Source organism: Caenorhabditis briggsae, assembly GCF_000004555.2.
Source record: "Caenorhabditis briggsae complete genome, chrII, whole genome shotgun sequence".
In the NCBI taxonomy this organism is placed as follows: domain Eukaryota; kingdom Metazoa; phylum Nematoda; class Chromadorea; order Rhabditida; family Rhabditidae; genus Caenorhabditis; species Caenorhabditis briggsae.
Window position 1 is genome coordinate 12627507 of NC_013486.2, and position 11847 is coordinate 12639353.

Genomic DNA, 11847 nt, shown 5'->3' on the forward strand with positions numbered 1-11847 from the left:
CGAATTCGCGCGCTTTTACTCACCGGGCGGCCTAGAAAAAACCTCGTCCCTAAGGGCTTTCAGCGTATTTTTCGATGCGTTTTTCTCGATGAAGGAATTTTTTTCGAATTTTTTCTTTATTTTTATGTCAATCTACATGCATTTCTGCACATTTTGATGCAATAAAAAATTTCACCGTACACCACCTTTAAAATTCCGAATCTTTATCAAATAAAAGTTCTAAAAATTACAGTATCCTACATTTTTGCAGGTAGTGTACCTGAAGTACCTGAAAGAAATCTGATGATTTCAGGCCATGATTCGCTGGCATTATTCAACAATTTTTGAAAAAAAGACGTTTCAAAGTGTGAGAAAAATATTTTTTGTAGAAAAAAAGCAGAGCAAAAAGAACCTCTTGGACGAACGAATACGAAATTGGGTTTGGTTTTTAAAGATGCTATGGGAGCAGACTAGATACAAAAAGTGTTAACCAAAATTTCAGGATCTCAATATTTCAGAATCTTGGTGTTTCAGAATTTCAGGATCTGACTATCAGTATTTCAGAATCTTAGAATCTTACACTCTTAGAATCTTAGAATCTCAGTATTTCAGAATCTCAGAAACTCAGAACTTCAGAACCTCAGAATCTCAGAACCTCAAAATCTTGGAACATCGGAATTTCAGAATCTCAGAATCACAGAATCTCAGGACCTCAGAATCTCAGAACCTCAAAATCTTGGAACATCGGAATTTCAGAATCTCAGAACCTCAGAATCTCAGAATCTCAGAATCTCAAAATCTCAGAATATCAGAATATCAGAATCTCAGAACATCAGAATCTCAGAATATCAGAATCTCAGAATCTCAGAATCTCAGAATCTCAGAATCTCAGAATCTCAGAATCTAAAAATCTCAGAATACCAGAATTTTAGAATATTGGAAATTTAGAATTTCGGAATTTCAGAAACCAAGACTAAAACATTTATTTCCCTCTCCGGTCCTCATTTTTTTTTCTAGTTTTTCAGTTATTTATATGTTTATAAATTATTTTCATCTCGTCTCTTATTCTCTTTGAGGGATAAATATTGGAATTTGAAGATTAGGGGTTATAGAAATTGGTGTCGTAGTAATCCAGAAAATAATCCAGAAAATGTGAATGTACCCTAGAAACATGATTTTCAGCTGAAAATAATTCATTTTGAAAAGTTTCCGAAAATTTTCACTGTCAAAAACTGGTTGAAGTTGGGTTCAAGATCTTTTTCAAGCATGGAAACACTCAAAAAATTAAAAAATTCAGCTAGATTCTACGCCGAAAATGATTTTGAAATAAAATTATTGATGAAACATATAAGAGAACTATTATATCTTTTTTGATTGATCACGAGACACACAAAAAAGAGAAAAAAAGGAAAAGATAGAAAACGAAAATAGTATGATCTGTATATGATGGTTTTGCCACATCACTGATTGGAGGGTGTCGATTTTTAGAGCTGTCCACTTTGATTTAATTTATCGCGGTTCCTATGAGAGATATCAAAAATATGTCAACTGATAAATTGTTTATCATCAAATTATCCAAGTTTTATCAGTTGATAAATTTTTTTATATCTCTCATAGGAACAGAGCTATATTGGGTTAAAGTTGATAGTGATATGGTACTTTTTTACAGTTTCTACAGTGATCTTGGTAAAAATTGATAATGTGTTTGAGCTCAATTATCTCAGTTCTTGTCTGACTAGGGAAGGTTGTAACTGGGGTATGGGAATTCGATAAGAGACCTATATCATTCGAAAGCTGAGAATGAGACATTTTCAAATCTATATTCAGATTTTGCTGCGAGCTCACCAGTTTCGAGAAAAACAGGTTTGAAATTTGGCTCAAATTTGAGTCCGCCGAGCGCCTCATCTTCCCTCTTTCTTATACGCATTGGGAGAAGGGAGGAATCCAGCGAAGTGTGGTGTAGTTACAACCTTCCCTAGTGAGATATGAAAAAGTTTTCAACTGAAATTATTCATCATAGTGTCATCAATATTTTTCAGTTGACAGAATTATTTTGTTACCTCTCAAAGGAACTGAGATAATTGATTTCAAAGAGTACGCACTGTGTAGGCTTCCTCCAGTTAAAAAGTATTTTTTTGGGGGTACTAAGGCCAACTCTTCCGTATGCTTTCTATTTCTGAAGGAATTCAACAATTACAAATTGAGTTCAGTTCTATTTTTCCCTGCCACCATAAAAACATTTAAACTATTTACACTGGAAAATAATAAAAAAACCAAAAAATTGTAACTGAATTGGTGGGAGGAGGAGACAGAATAATTGCTTTCATGCCCTCTAATCCCAAAAAGATTAGTCTGATGGTGGTGAAAAAAGAGAGAATACGTGGAAATTGAAAATGTTTGAAAAAGAGGATAGGGTTATTTTTGGTATGAAATCTGAGATTCTGAAATTTTCTGAAAAAAAAATCTGAGATTCTGAAATTCCGATGTTCCAAGATTCCGATGTTCCAAGCTTCTGAGTTTCTGAGATTCTGAGATTCAGAAATTTAAAAATTCTGAGATTCTGAGATTCTGAGATTCTGAGATTCTGAGATTCTGATATTCTGAGATTCTGCAATTCTATGATAAAACTTTCGGATTGGGATTACTGTAGGCACCTTCTCCAAAACCTTCGAAAAAGAAAAATGAGTCAAACAAAAAAAGAAGGTCCGAACCCACGAAAACGACATAAACAAAAATTCGTTTCTCCCTCCCATTTCTCCCTCACAGCGCCCTTCTTTTGGCAACATTCAAAATGAGAGAGTGTTTAAGACTAAGACCCAGACAACCATATAGAGGCTCCTAGAGTATAGTGGTCCTTACGATGTGCCACGTGCCGACGCCCCGGGGACCCACGAATGGACAAAAAATGGGGGGGGGGGGTGGGGAAAGAGAGGGAGGGAACAAAATGTGTCTCTAGGTTGATTGCTTTTTTCTTTCTCGCTTTTTATGTGCCTCTGTATCTAGATGAGTTCTCTATTCATAGTAAAATAGAAACGATGAAAGAAAGGAAGAAAAAAGTATACGAATATGAAATAACACAATATTATTTATAATGATGATGATGATGTGTAGCCGAAGTACAGAGAATGATTCCTAGAATGTAGAGATGAGTATTCTGCGAGAAATTAAAAAGGTTATTTCCTAGGGACTGAGGCCAATTACCTTAAACACCCGAATGCCCCAAAATCGTCAACTTTAAGCCCAGATATCTCATTTTCTGTAAAAGTTATGAAAAAGTAGTCAACTAACAAAATGTTTATCATATTATCAAAAATATTTTATCAGTTGAGCACTTCTCGAAATATTTGACAGGAACCGAGAAAACTGAGGTCAAAGTTGAAAGTTTCTGAGTTTCGTTCTATTAGAGTGTTTAAGGTATTTACTTTCGTAAAAGAGATATTGAAATAGTTAGCACCAGTGAAACTTTATGAGAGTATCAACCTGAATTTTTTGGCTTAAAAAATAGGTCTAGACAGGGGACCGTTCTAAAAGGTCCTTTGAGAACATTCTGAAAATTTGAGCACTCAAATTTTAAGCCATTCTTCGCAGAGTCTTTACGGTATTTTTTTGGACATCTTGGACATGGAATAGTGGATCGCACTGTCTACTGGAAAAGGGTACAATTTCAAAAATTCATTCACAAGCTAATTTTTAAAAATCATTTTTACGGGTTTCATTATTGCTTATTACTATCTGGGAAATTTTCGAGAACTTTGGAACCTCGGATCTTTCAGATTTTTTGAGAAGGAACTCATGTTCTTTTGTAGTGGGACAATTGCTCAATTATAAAAACTTCATTACTTTCAAAAAATCAACATTTTTGACATCAAAAAAATCCAAGTATCCATCTCTCTGTCTACTTCTTGTTCTTGGCATAAGCCTGTGCAGCTTCACAGCATTCATCATCAGCAACAGCCAATGCTCCATCGAAGCACGTTCCACCGAGTGCTGGTCCAAAAGACTCACCACGACAAGCATATGAGTCAATGTCTAGAATCTCACTTTAGAAAAAAAAAACATTATTTGGAGCAAACCATAGGCATCTGCTTTGTCACAGCAGTTGAATCCTCCTCCAACGGCAACTTGTCCTTCTGGACATTTTCCATCAACAGAGTAGTTGGATTTAGATTTGCATCCGAGGTTGGCGGCTTCTGGAAAATTCAAAACAATTTCAAATTGGGCGTTTTATGATTCCAAATCTTACCAGTAGCCAAAACGCAGAAAAGAGCGGAGATGGCAATAACCTTGAACATTTTCTACTAGATTGTTGTCTTTTTCAGGAGTTCAATATGATTTTTATATTTTCCCAACTCCCTTTTTATACCAGGAAACTTCCTAGATTTCAGAAATAGAATACATTTCTTCTGACCCTTCTGCTTCTTTTGTAATTGACGATTTACAAAGATTTTTGATTACACAAAAATGTGTTCAATACACAGAATACCATGGTTTCCTTGATTCAAAAAATCTGTGTCAATATATCATCCCCCGCTTTTTAGACGCTTTTTTAGATCCATACCAACCAAAGCTCAAAATATATCATGGTTTGTGTGTATCTACAGTAGTTGGATCCGCACCATAATTTCTTTGGATATGTCTCGTATACAATATTTACTCAGCTTTGGAATTTTTTGGTATCGGTTTTGGGGGGAAAATGAAATCAAAAATCTAGGGGTTTCCCGGTATAAAAGGGGACTAGGGAAAAGATAAAAATCACATTCAACTCCTGAAAAGGACAACAATCCAGTAGAAAATGTTCAAGGTTCTCGCTATTTCTGCTCTTCTCCTCGTTTTGGCTACTGGTAAGGTTTCTCTCGCAGAATTCAAATCAAATTTAAAATTTCAGAAGCCGCCAACCTCGGGTGCAAATCTCAATCCAACTACTCTGTCGATGGAAAATGTCCAGAAGGACAAGTTGCCGTTGGAGGAGGATTCAACTGCTGTGACAAGGCTGATGTCTATGGTTAGCTCCAAATAATGAGCTTATATCTAAAATGAAATTCCAGACATTGACTCATACGCTTGCCGTGGTGAGTCTGTTGGACCAGCTCTCGGTGGAATGTGCTTCGATGGAGCATTGGCTGTTGCTGATGGAGAATGCTGTGAGGCTGCACAGGCTTATGCCAAGAACATGAAGTAGACAGAGAGAAGAGAAGAATAATTGGACGTTTTTCGAATTTTTATATTTTTTCTAAAGTAATGAAGTTTTTTAATCGAGCAAATGTTCCTACTAGGCAATGTTGTCTCTCCAAACTTCTAAAAATGAAAATAAAAGTTTCCAAAAAAGTGTCCAAATGAAAAATTATTGTACTTTGATAAGAACCGGATTTTTAAAAAATTTGATAGCGAGGAATGGATCAGTTGTTCTATTGATTTCTTAATTTGTTCAAACTCATCCAATATATATGTATGAGTCTTTTTTGTCAATCACAGATTACCGTACTTTTTTATTAGCTAACCCTTTGCGTACACTTTGAGGTCAATTATCTCGATTCCTTCAAGTTAAATCAGAAAAAAGTTAACTGATAAAGTGTTTATCATGACATCAGAAATATTTTATCAGTTAACAAATTTTTTATATCTCATGAAGGATCTGAGATAATTGCGCTCAATGTTCATGTATTGAGTAGGCTTCTAAGAGAAAATAGGATAACTTTGTTCAAGAGGAGGATAAGATTTCTGATAACTGGAAGTTTGCCGAATTTCTTGGATAATTTCATATGCAGAAGTGGTTTCAAAATTCAAAAAATAAATGGATTATTGAATTAATGTGTGCAGCAATTTTACTAAGCAGTGCGGAAATCTTGTGCTTTTTGGATAAGGGACTCATAAGTTATGGTGTTTGGAGCAAAAAACGATGGATCGACTGGTGGGCCACAATTTGCCTAAAAATGATCTGAACTAATTCAAAATTGCAGAGAACGCGTATCAAGAGTTGCTTAAACACATAGATTACAATTTAATTTAAATAAGTCCTTCAGGAAACGGAAAATCAACTGAAAAATACTGCATTTGATTATCTCATTGACCGGCATTGTACATAAGAACAAAACTCATTTGATGATTTGCACAAACTATTGATCTTATATATTTTTCCTGGAACTTTCCGAGAGCAAGAAAAGTAATATAGAAAAACACCATCTGAGTCATTTCCAAAGAATTGCAAGAAGCTTTTGTATCTATTGTTTCTTTTCTTTTTTTCTTTGCAATATAGTTTTTCATCTACAGAAACTGTTCATGACATTCTCTACATTTCAAATACACATCGTGTGACCTTAGAATCCCATTAACCGTATTGCTCATACAACCTCTACAAAAGTTTCTCTCCTCGCTCTCTTTTCATTCATTTTCAAATCGCTCGTTTTGCAAAAATGAGAGAATTCTCCCTTTTGTTTCTAGTTTTCGTTATTCAAAAGATTTCGATTGCTCTGAAAATCGAAGAGCCGGATTTCGATTACTATAAAAACTGGCTTCAGAGGAATCGAACCATGATGTAGGCTAGAAAAATGGGTTTTTTAAATAAGAGGTCATTTTTTAGAATGATGAAAAATCTCCCGAAGAATGCCAATTACACATGGAAGGAGTATTTCGAAAGTTGGAATTTGATCTATGAAAGGGAGATGGCAAAAAAGGAATTATCCTTTGCAGCAGCCAATTTGTAAGTTTTTTAAAACGCGAACTTGATTTTTTGGGATTTCAGAATCTTTAAAAAATATTTTCAGCGTCGAATCTGAAATCCAAAAATCTGGTAAGCAAAAAGTTGGATCAGTAATTCATCTTGAAGTTCATTTGAAAAAATGTGGAAACAAAAGCAACGAATGGTTTTCAATTCACAAGGAATCCTATTATGTAAAAAATTCTGCACAGGTGAGTTCGGCCGACCGCGGCCACGGCCAGCCGCGGTTTTTTCGGGCCAAGTCAAAACCAAAGGCTGTGCCAGAGTCTTGCTCACTAAACATACAGTACCGGTTAGTTAAATATACAAAACCTATTTTTCAGTATATTCTTGGCATTTTCAGAAATCTGGTGCTAGGCTGTCAAGTTTCCAATAACTTTGAAAATTCAGGAGGGTATAAACAAGACCTAGATTGGAAATTTTGCATTCACAGAGTTTTTTGAAAGTTCCTATTTTTCCAGGTATTCGCCGATTTCAGAAGGGCACCATTTTTACCTATTTTTGAAATGAAAATAGGAAAAAAGGTGTGACTGAAATTGGCAAATAGCTGAAAAACTAGAAACATTAGAAAAATTCTATGACTGCAAACTTTCTAATTTAGATCTGTTTTACACTTTTCGAAAATTTCAAAATGATCGAATACATGATTGCCGAGCTTCAGAATTCTGAAAATACCGAAAAACCATTGAAAAAAATGTTATTGCACATCTTATTGACGGGTACTGTAAATCAATAATTTTTAGACAACCAAAAACTTCAGATTCATCAAACTTGGTCTGCGAATTACTGTATCTCTGAAATGACCCAAAAATGGTGTGATATGGGAAATCGGTTGGTAATCAAGATGTCAGGTAAATGTATTACTGTATTCTTCTAATGGAAGCCCACCCAAACCATTCAATTGAGCTCAATTGTCTCGATTAATGTGAAAGGTATCTACAATATTGCAACTAATAAATTGTCTCTCATAATGTCACTGATATTTTCTCAGTTAACAAGTTTTCGGTATCTTTTACAGGAATCGAGGTAATTGAGTTCAAAGTTGAATGGCTTAGGTTCGCCTCTATTAGAGCAAATACGGTAATTAATAGATATTCTCAAGTAATTCTCAATAGAGCGCATTTAGGAAACCTGACCTACAATTCCGTACTTCATGGAGCCAACGTCATTTTCACATGCCCATTTTCTTTGTACCATGCCATTCGGGATACTGTCATTGTGGACACAAAGGATTCATGGAAATTCACTAAGGTCTTTTTGATCAGTTTGGTTGTGTTGGGTGCATGTAGTTTGATCGGAATAGTTGCCTTTGTTGTGTAAGTTTTTTTGTTGGTTTTGTATAGAAAAGAGAGTTTTGGTTCTGGAATTTTCTAAAATTTTTTCAGACTTTTGTTCGAGAAACGGAATCGAAAATTGAGCCAAATGGCAGACAACACTGAGAATTGGTCAAAGTAGGTTTTTTAGATTTGTCAGATTTTGAGATTCTCAGATTCTGAAATTCGAAATAACGAAAATTTCAATATCTGGATTTCGTCATTTCCAGATTCCACTATTCCCAAGAATACTTTCCATTTGAGGATCCAGAAGACGTCGTCGTAGAAACAAATCTGGATGAAATATCGATTCTCAGCGATGGGATTCTTTATGTCCCAAGACGTAAATGAAGTTCCAAAAAATGAATTTATTACTCACAATCAATAAAAAATCACATGAAAAATCGACTCTTAAAACACAATTTTAAAAATTACACAGGTTTTCTTCTACTCAATTGTCACCGTTTCCTCCTCGTTTCCCTTGAATTTTTTGTACGGCGGCTGCCAATTGGAATCCATTGGAATGCCGAAAGTTCGTTGCATTTCCATACTGCACCATGTCGTTTTGTCCTTATCCATTTTATCGTTTTTCACCTCTTCTTCATCGAGTTCAAGAACTGAAAGTGCACTTTTGGGGAAAAAAAATTAAGGAAAATGAGCCAGGCAGTAACTATAGTAGCTTGAAGCTTTCCTTGTGGTCGGTCAAAAATCGACCGCCGACCGGCCACTAACCGACCGGCGACTGCCAGGTGACCGACCGCCGACCGACTACCGACCACTGTCTGACTGACCGCCGACCGACCGCGACCAACCGCCGACCAACCGCTGACCGACCGCCGATAGAAGTCTAGATTCTAACTTACTTCTGTTCTGGACGAGTTCTCCGAAATACTTCTTCAAATACAACTTCCAATTTCCACTTCTCCTACTCGGCAACGCCTTCAATTTACGAGCAGCATCCCAATGTCTATAAGCTATGTGACGGCGGACTTTGAACTGAAAACTCAAGCATTTTATGTGCGCACAAATTTCTTCAAACCTCCATTTCACTCTTCCATCCACATTTTTCACACTCATATGCCACTAAATCCTCTTTATGATGGTTACGAAGATGGCGGGATAATGGACCATCAGATGGAAGTTCGTAGCCAGAATAGCATTTGATTTCTTTGGTGCACAATGTGCATTTGTACTTTTTGACTGGCGGCATTTTTTGAGCAGGTTCCTGTACAGCAGATGCCTCCTAAGTAATTTATTGTCATTGAAGCGAACTTGCCAAAACTCACCCTGAGCATTTTCTGAATTTCTTCATTCATAGTTGTCAGGAACTGGGCAGGGCTAAGGATTGTGGCCTGCTTTTTCTCCTCCTCCTTCCCTTTTATCTCTTGTACCAACTTTTGAGCCATTAATTGAGCAGTCTGAGAATTCATCCCATTTTGTACATTTCCCTTCAAAATATTCTTTCTCATCTGGGCGGTCCGCAATATTTCCATTTGGAGGAATCGTCCAGGAAAGAGTTTATCCGTCCAAATCTTGAGATCCTGTTCTCTTTCCTTCTCCTCATTAGCAGGTTGTCCGTAATTTTGATGTACGGTTTGCATGTGACTCATAACCTGAAGAAAATAAGTTAGGGATGTTAGAAGCTCAACTTAAAGCCACTGTGAACATTTTTTTAAAGCCTCAATTCTGAAAAGACCCTTCTTGATTTCATGTTCCGAAAAAAAAGAATTGCATCGACCGGGAATCGAACCCGGGCCGCCCGCGTGGCAGGCGAGCATTCTACCACTGAACCACCGATGCTTGTTTAGAACTGCTACTTGATAGTAATGACAACAAACACACAGACGCTTGCCGCAAGTGGCCTGTGTCAAAGATTGATAACGACAATGAATTATATACATCTAGCTTATCACATTATCATGCTTCCCATATATCTCGCTTCCTGTGAAAGGTATCAAAAAGTAGTCAACTGACAAAATATTTCTGATATTATAATGAACATTTTGTCAGGGCTCCAAGTTTACAGATTGGGTGACCTTCATTTAGAATTTTTACGGTATTCTGAAATGCTCTTTTTTGATTTTCTTTTTCAAAAAAAAAAAACAAAGCCTGAATCAGCGATCATTTTTCAAAACCCAAGACACTTACCGTCTTCCAAGATTCGCTCCCAAACGAACAATCTGTACATTTAAAAGCCCGAATCCCCAAATGGGTCTTCACATGAGCACGGATCGTTGATTCTTTGGAAATTTGAATTCTGGCAGGGCATGAAACGCAGGTTAGAAACTCCTCTGGCAACGGTTTATCCTTCTCGCCTGGCCTTCTTTTACCACCAACTTCCGATTGAGTTGGAGATGGAGAATGGACGGTTTGGTGGAGCATCGGAGTGAAAAAATCGTTTGGAACTTTTTGTAAAAAATTGAGAATGTTTGGGATTTTTAGGGGATCGAAATCTGGGTGGGTGAGGGATGGAGTGGGAACTGCAGGGGTCTGAAAAAATTTCGAATTTTTTAGAATATATAATTTTCAGAGTCCTCTATTCTCACCTGTATTAGATCGTTCTGTTCTTTGTTCTCTTCAACCTTCTCCTCAACCTTAGTTTCTTCAACTTTTACTTCCATTTTTGGCTCCTCTACATGAGCTCCATTTCCATTAACTGGATTCAACTGTCCTAACTCATTTTTGTGCATTTTCAGCATGGCTTGAACCTCCGGAAGTTTTGAGATATCATCACAAAATCGAACGTTTTTGACACCTTGACCGAACTGTAAAACTTTGAAAAATTGTTATAAAGTCGAAACACCGCGAAAACCTGTGATAGAAGAGCCCCGCCAAAATTTGAGTTCAGTTCATTTAGAAGATATCAAAAAGTAATTCACTGACAAAATATTTATCATATTATCAAAAACATATTATCAGTTGACAACACTTTGATACAGAAATTGAGAAAAGTTGGCTCAAGGTTAAAACGGACGCAGCCCGCCGCGTTGCAAGCGCGAACATGTTCACTTTGAGCCCATACATCTCGGTTCTTTCAAAAGATATTTTAATATTAAAATAAGTTGTAAACTGACAAAATTTGAACATAATATGACAAACATTTTACCAGGTGACAACTTTTTGACATCTTTACAGGAACCGAGATATATGGCCTCAAAGTTGACGGAACTCTCACCAAAGTTTTTGTCAATCCAATCGCATCGACACTCTGATTCTCCTCCATGTTGATCACTGCGAATTTTGGTTTGGACCTGAAAACCCAAATAGATGATAAGAATTACAGAATTCTAACAAAACAGTTGTTAATTTATCAACCTGGATGTAATAATGCAAAAAAACAATGAAAAGTTTTTCAATGGAAAATATGGATTTTTGACTTTCAGAAAATCCATAATGTTTTGCACATTTCTGTCTAAACATCACATTTCTACAACTTCTATGACACTAGATATAAGCATTTTGAAGCTTGGAGGTTAGAGACGCAGATAGCGAGACACTCTAATTGTCTGCGTCTCTCCAAACTCTATATTTCAATTGAAATATGGGATTCCTTCTTTCTAAGCATGTCACAAGAAGTTTCAAATTCTGAAGCCTTCTGAAACAGCAGTTTTTAGTACCAAAAAAAAATTATACAACTCTGGCGAGCGGTTTCTAAAATTTCTAAAATATCTATCCAGGTTGTTCTTAATTTATCTTGAAAAATTGGATGTTTCAAGGTATCGAGAAAGAAAAAAGCGGAAAATAATAGGCCCTCAAAGAAAAATTTCGGGGGAGTTCAATGATGTATTGTGGTAGATACACTTTACACAAAATACATTTCTCTGTAGCATTGGACCATGA

The 11847-nt window shown here is 36.3% G+C and overlaps 5 protein-coding genes and 1 non-coding gene across 6 annotated transcripts in view; 3 read left to right on the forward strand and 3 right to left on the reverse strand.

The window, feature by feature from the left end:
• Positions 1-927, forward strand: part of CBG19601 — a gene marked incomplete at both ends in the record, with an annotated part of 6221 nt that extends 5294 nt beyond the window's left edge. The window contains one exon of the mRNA XM_002646856.1: positions 592-927. Within this exon, the coding sequence (XP_002646902.1) occupies positions 592-927 (336 nt within the window). The remainder of the gene's footprint in view (positions 1-591) is intronic.
• Positions 928-3874: 2947 nt separating this feature from the next.
• CBG19600 lies at positions 3875-4271 on the reverse strand (the record flags this gene model as incomplete). Its single annotated transcript, XM_002646855.1, has 3 exons — positions 3875-4008; positions 4053-4169; positions 4223-4271. 3 exons carry the CDS (start codon positions 4269-4271, stop codon positions 3875-3877), a joined length of 300 nt encoding a protein of 99 aa, XP_002646901.1.
• Positions 4272-4771: 500 nt separating this feature from the next.
• On the forward strand, positions 4772-5158 carry CBG19599 (the record flags this gene model as incomplete). The annotated part of the gene is made up of 3 exons (XM_002646854.1): positions 4772-4820; positions 4865-4981; positions 5025-5158. The coding sequence occupies 3 exons, from the start codon at positions 4772-4774 to the stop codon at positions 5156-5158; spliced, it is 300 nt and encodes a 99-aa protein (XP_002646900.1).
• A 1231-nt stretch (positions 5159-6389) lies between these two features.
• CBG26177 lies at positions 6390-8358 on the forward strand (the record flags this gene model as incomplete). The annotated part of the gene is made up of 7 exons (XM_045242812.1): positions 6390-6511; positions 6557-6676; positions 6741-6885; positions 7455-7545; positions 7821-8010; positions 8080-8145; positions 8238-8358. 7 exons carry the CDS (start codon positions 6390-6392, stop codon positions 8356-8358), a joined length of 855 nt encoding a protein of 284 aa, XP_045100252.1.
• Positions 8359-8454: 96 nt separating this feature from the next.
• The window catches only part of CBG19597, a gene marked incomplete at both ends in the record, with an annotated part of 5647 nt that continues 2254 nt past the window's right edge, over positions 8455-11847 (reverse strand). Inside the window, 7 exons of the mRNA XM_002646853.1 lie at positions 8455-8624; positions 8871-9003; positions 9047-9250; positions 9294-9620; positions 10156-10497; positions 10554-10772; positions 11183-11258. Of these exons, the coding sequence (XP_002646899.1) occupies positions 8455-8624; positions 8871-9003; positions 9047-9250; positions 9294-9620; positions 10156-10497; positions 10554-10772; positions 11183-11258 (1471 nt within the window). The remainder of the gene's footprint in view (positions 8625-8870; positions 9004-9046; positions 9251-9293; positions 9621-10155; positions 10498-10553; positions 10773-11182; positions 11259-11847) is intronic.
• CBG29051 lies at positions 9737-9807 on the reverse strand. The gene has a single exon. It is a non-coding gene (tRNA).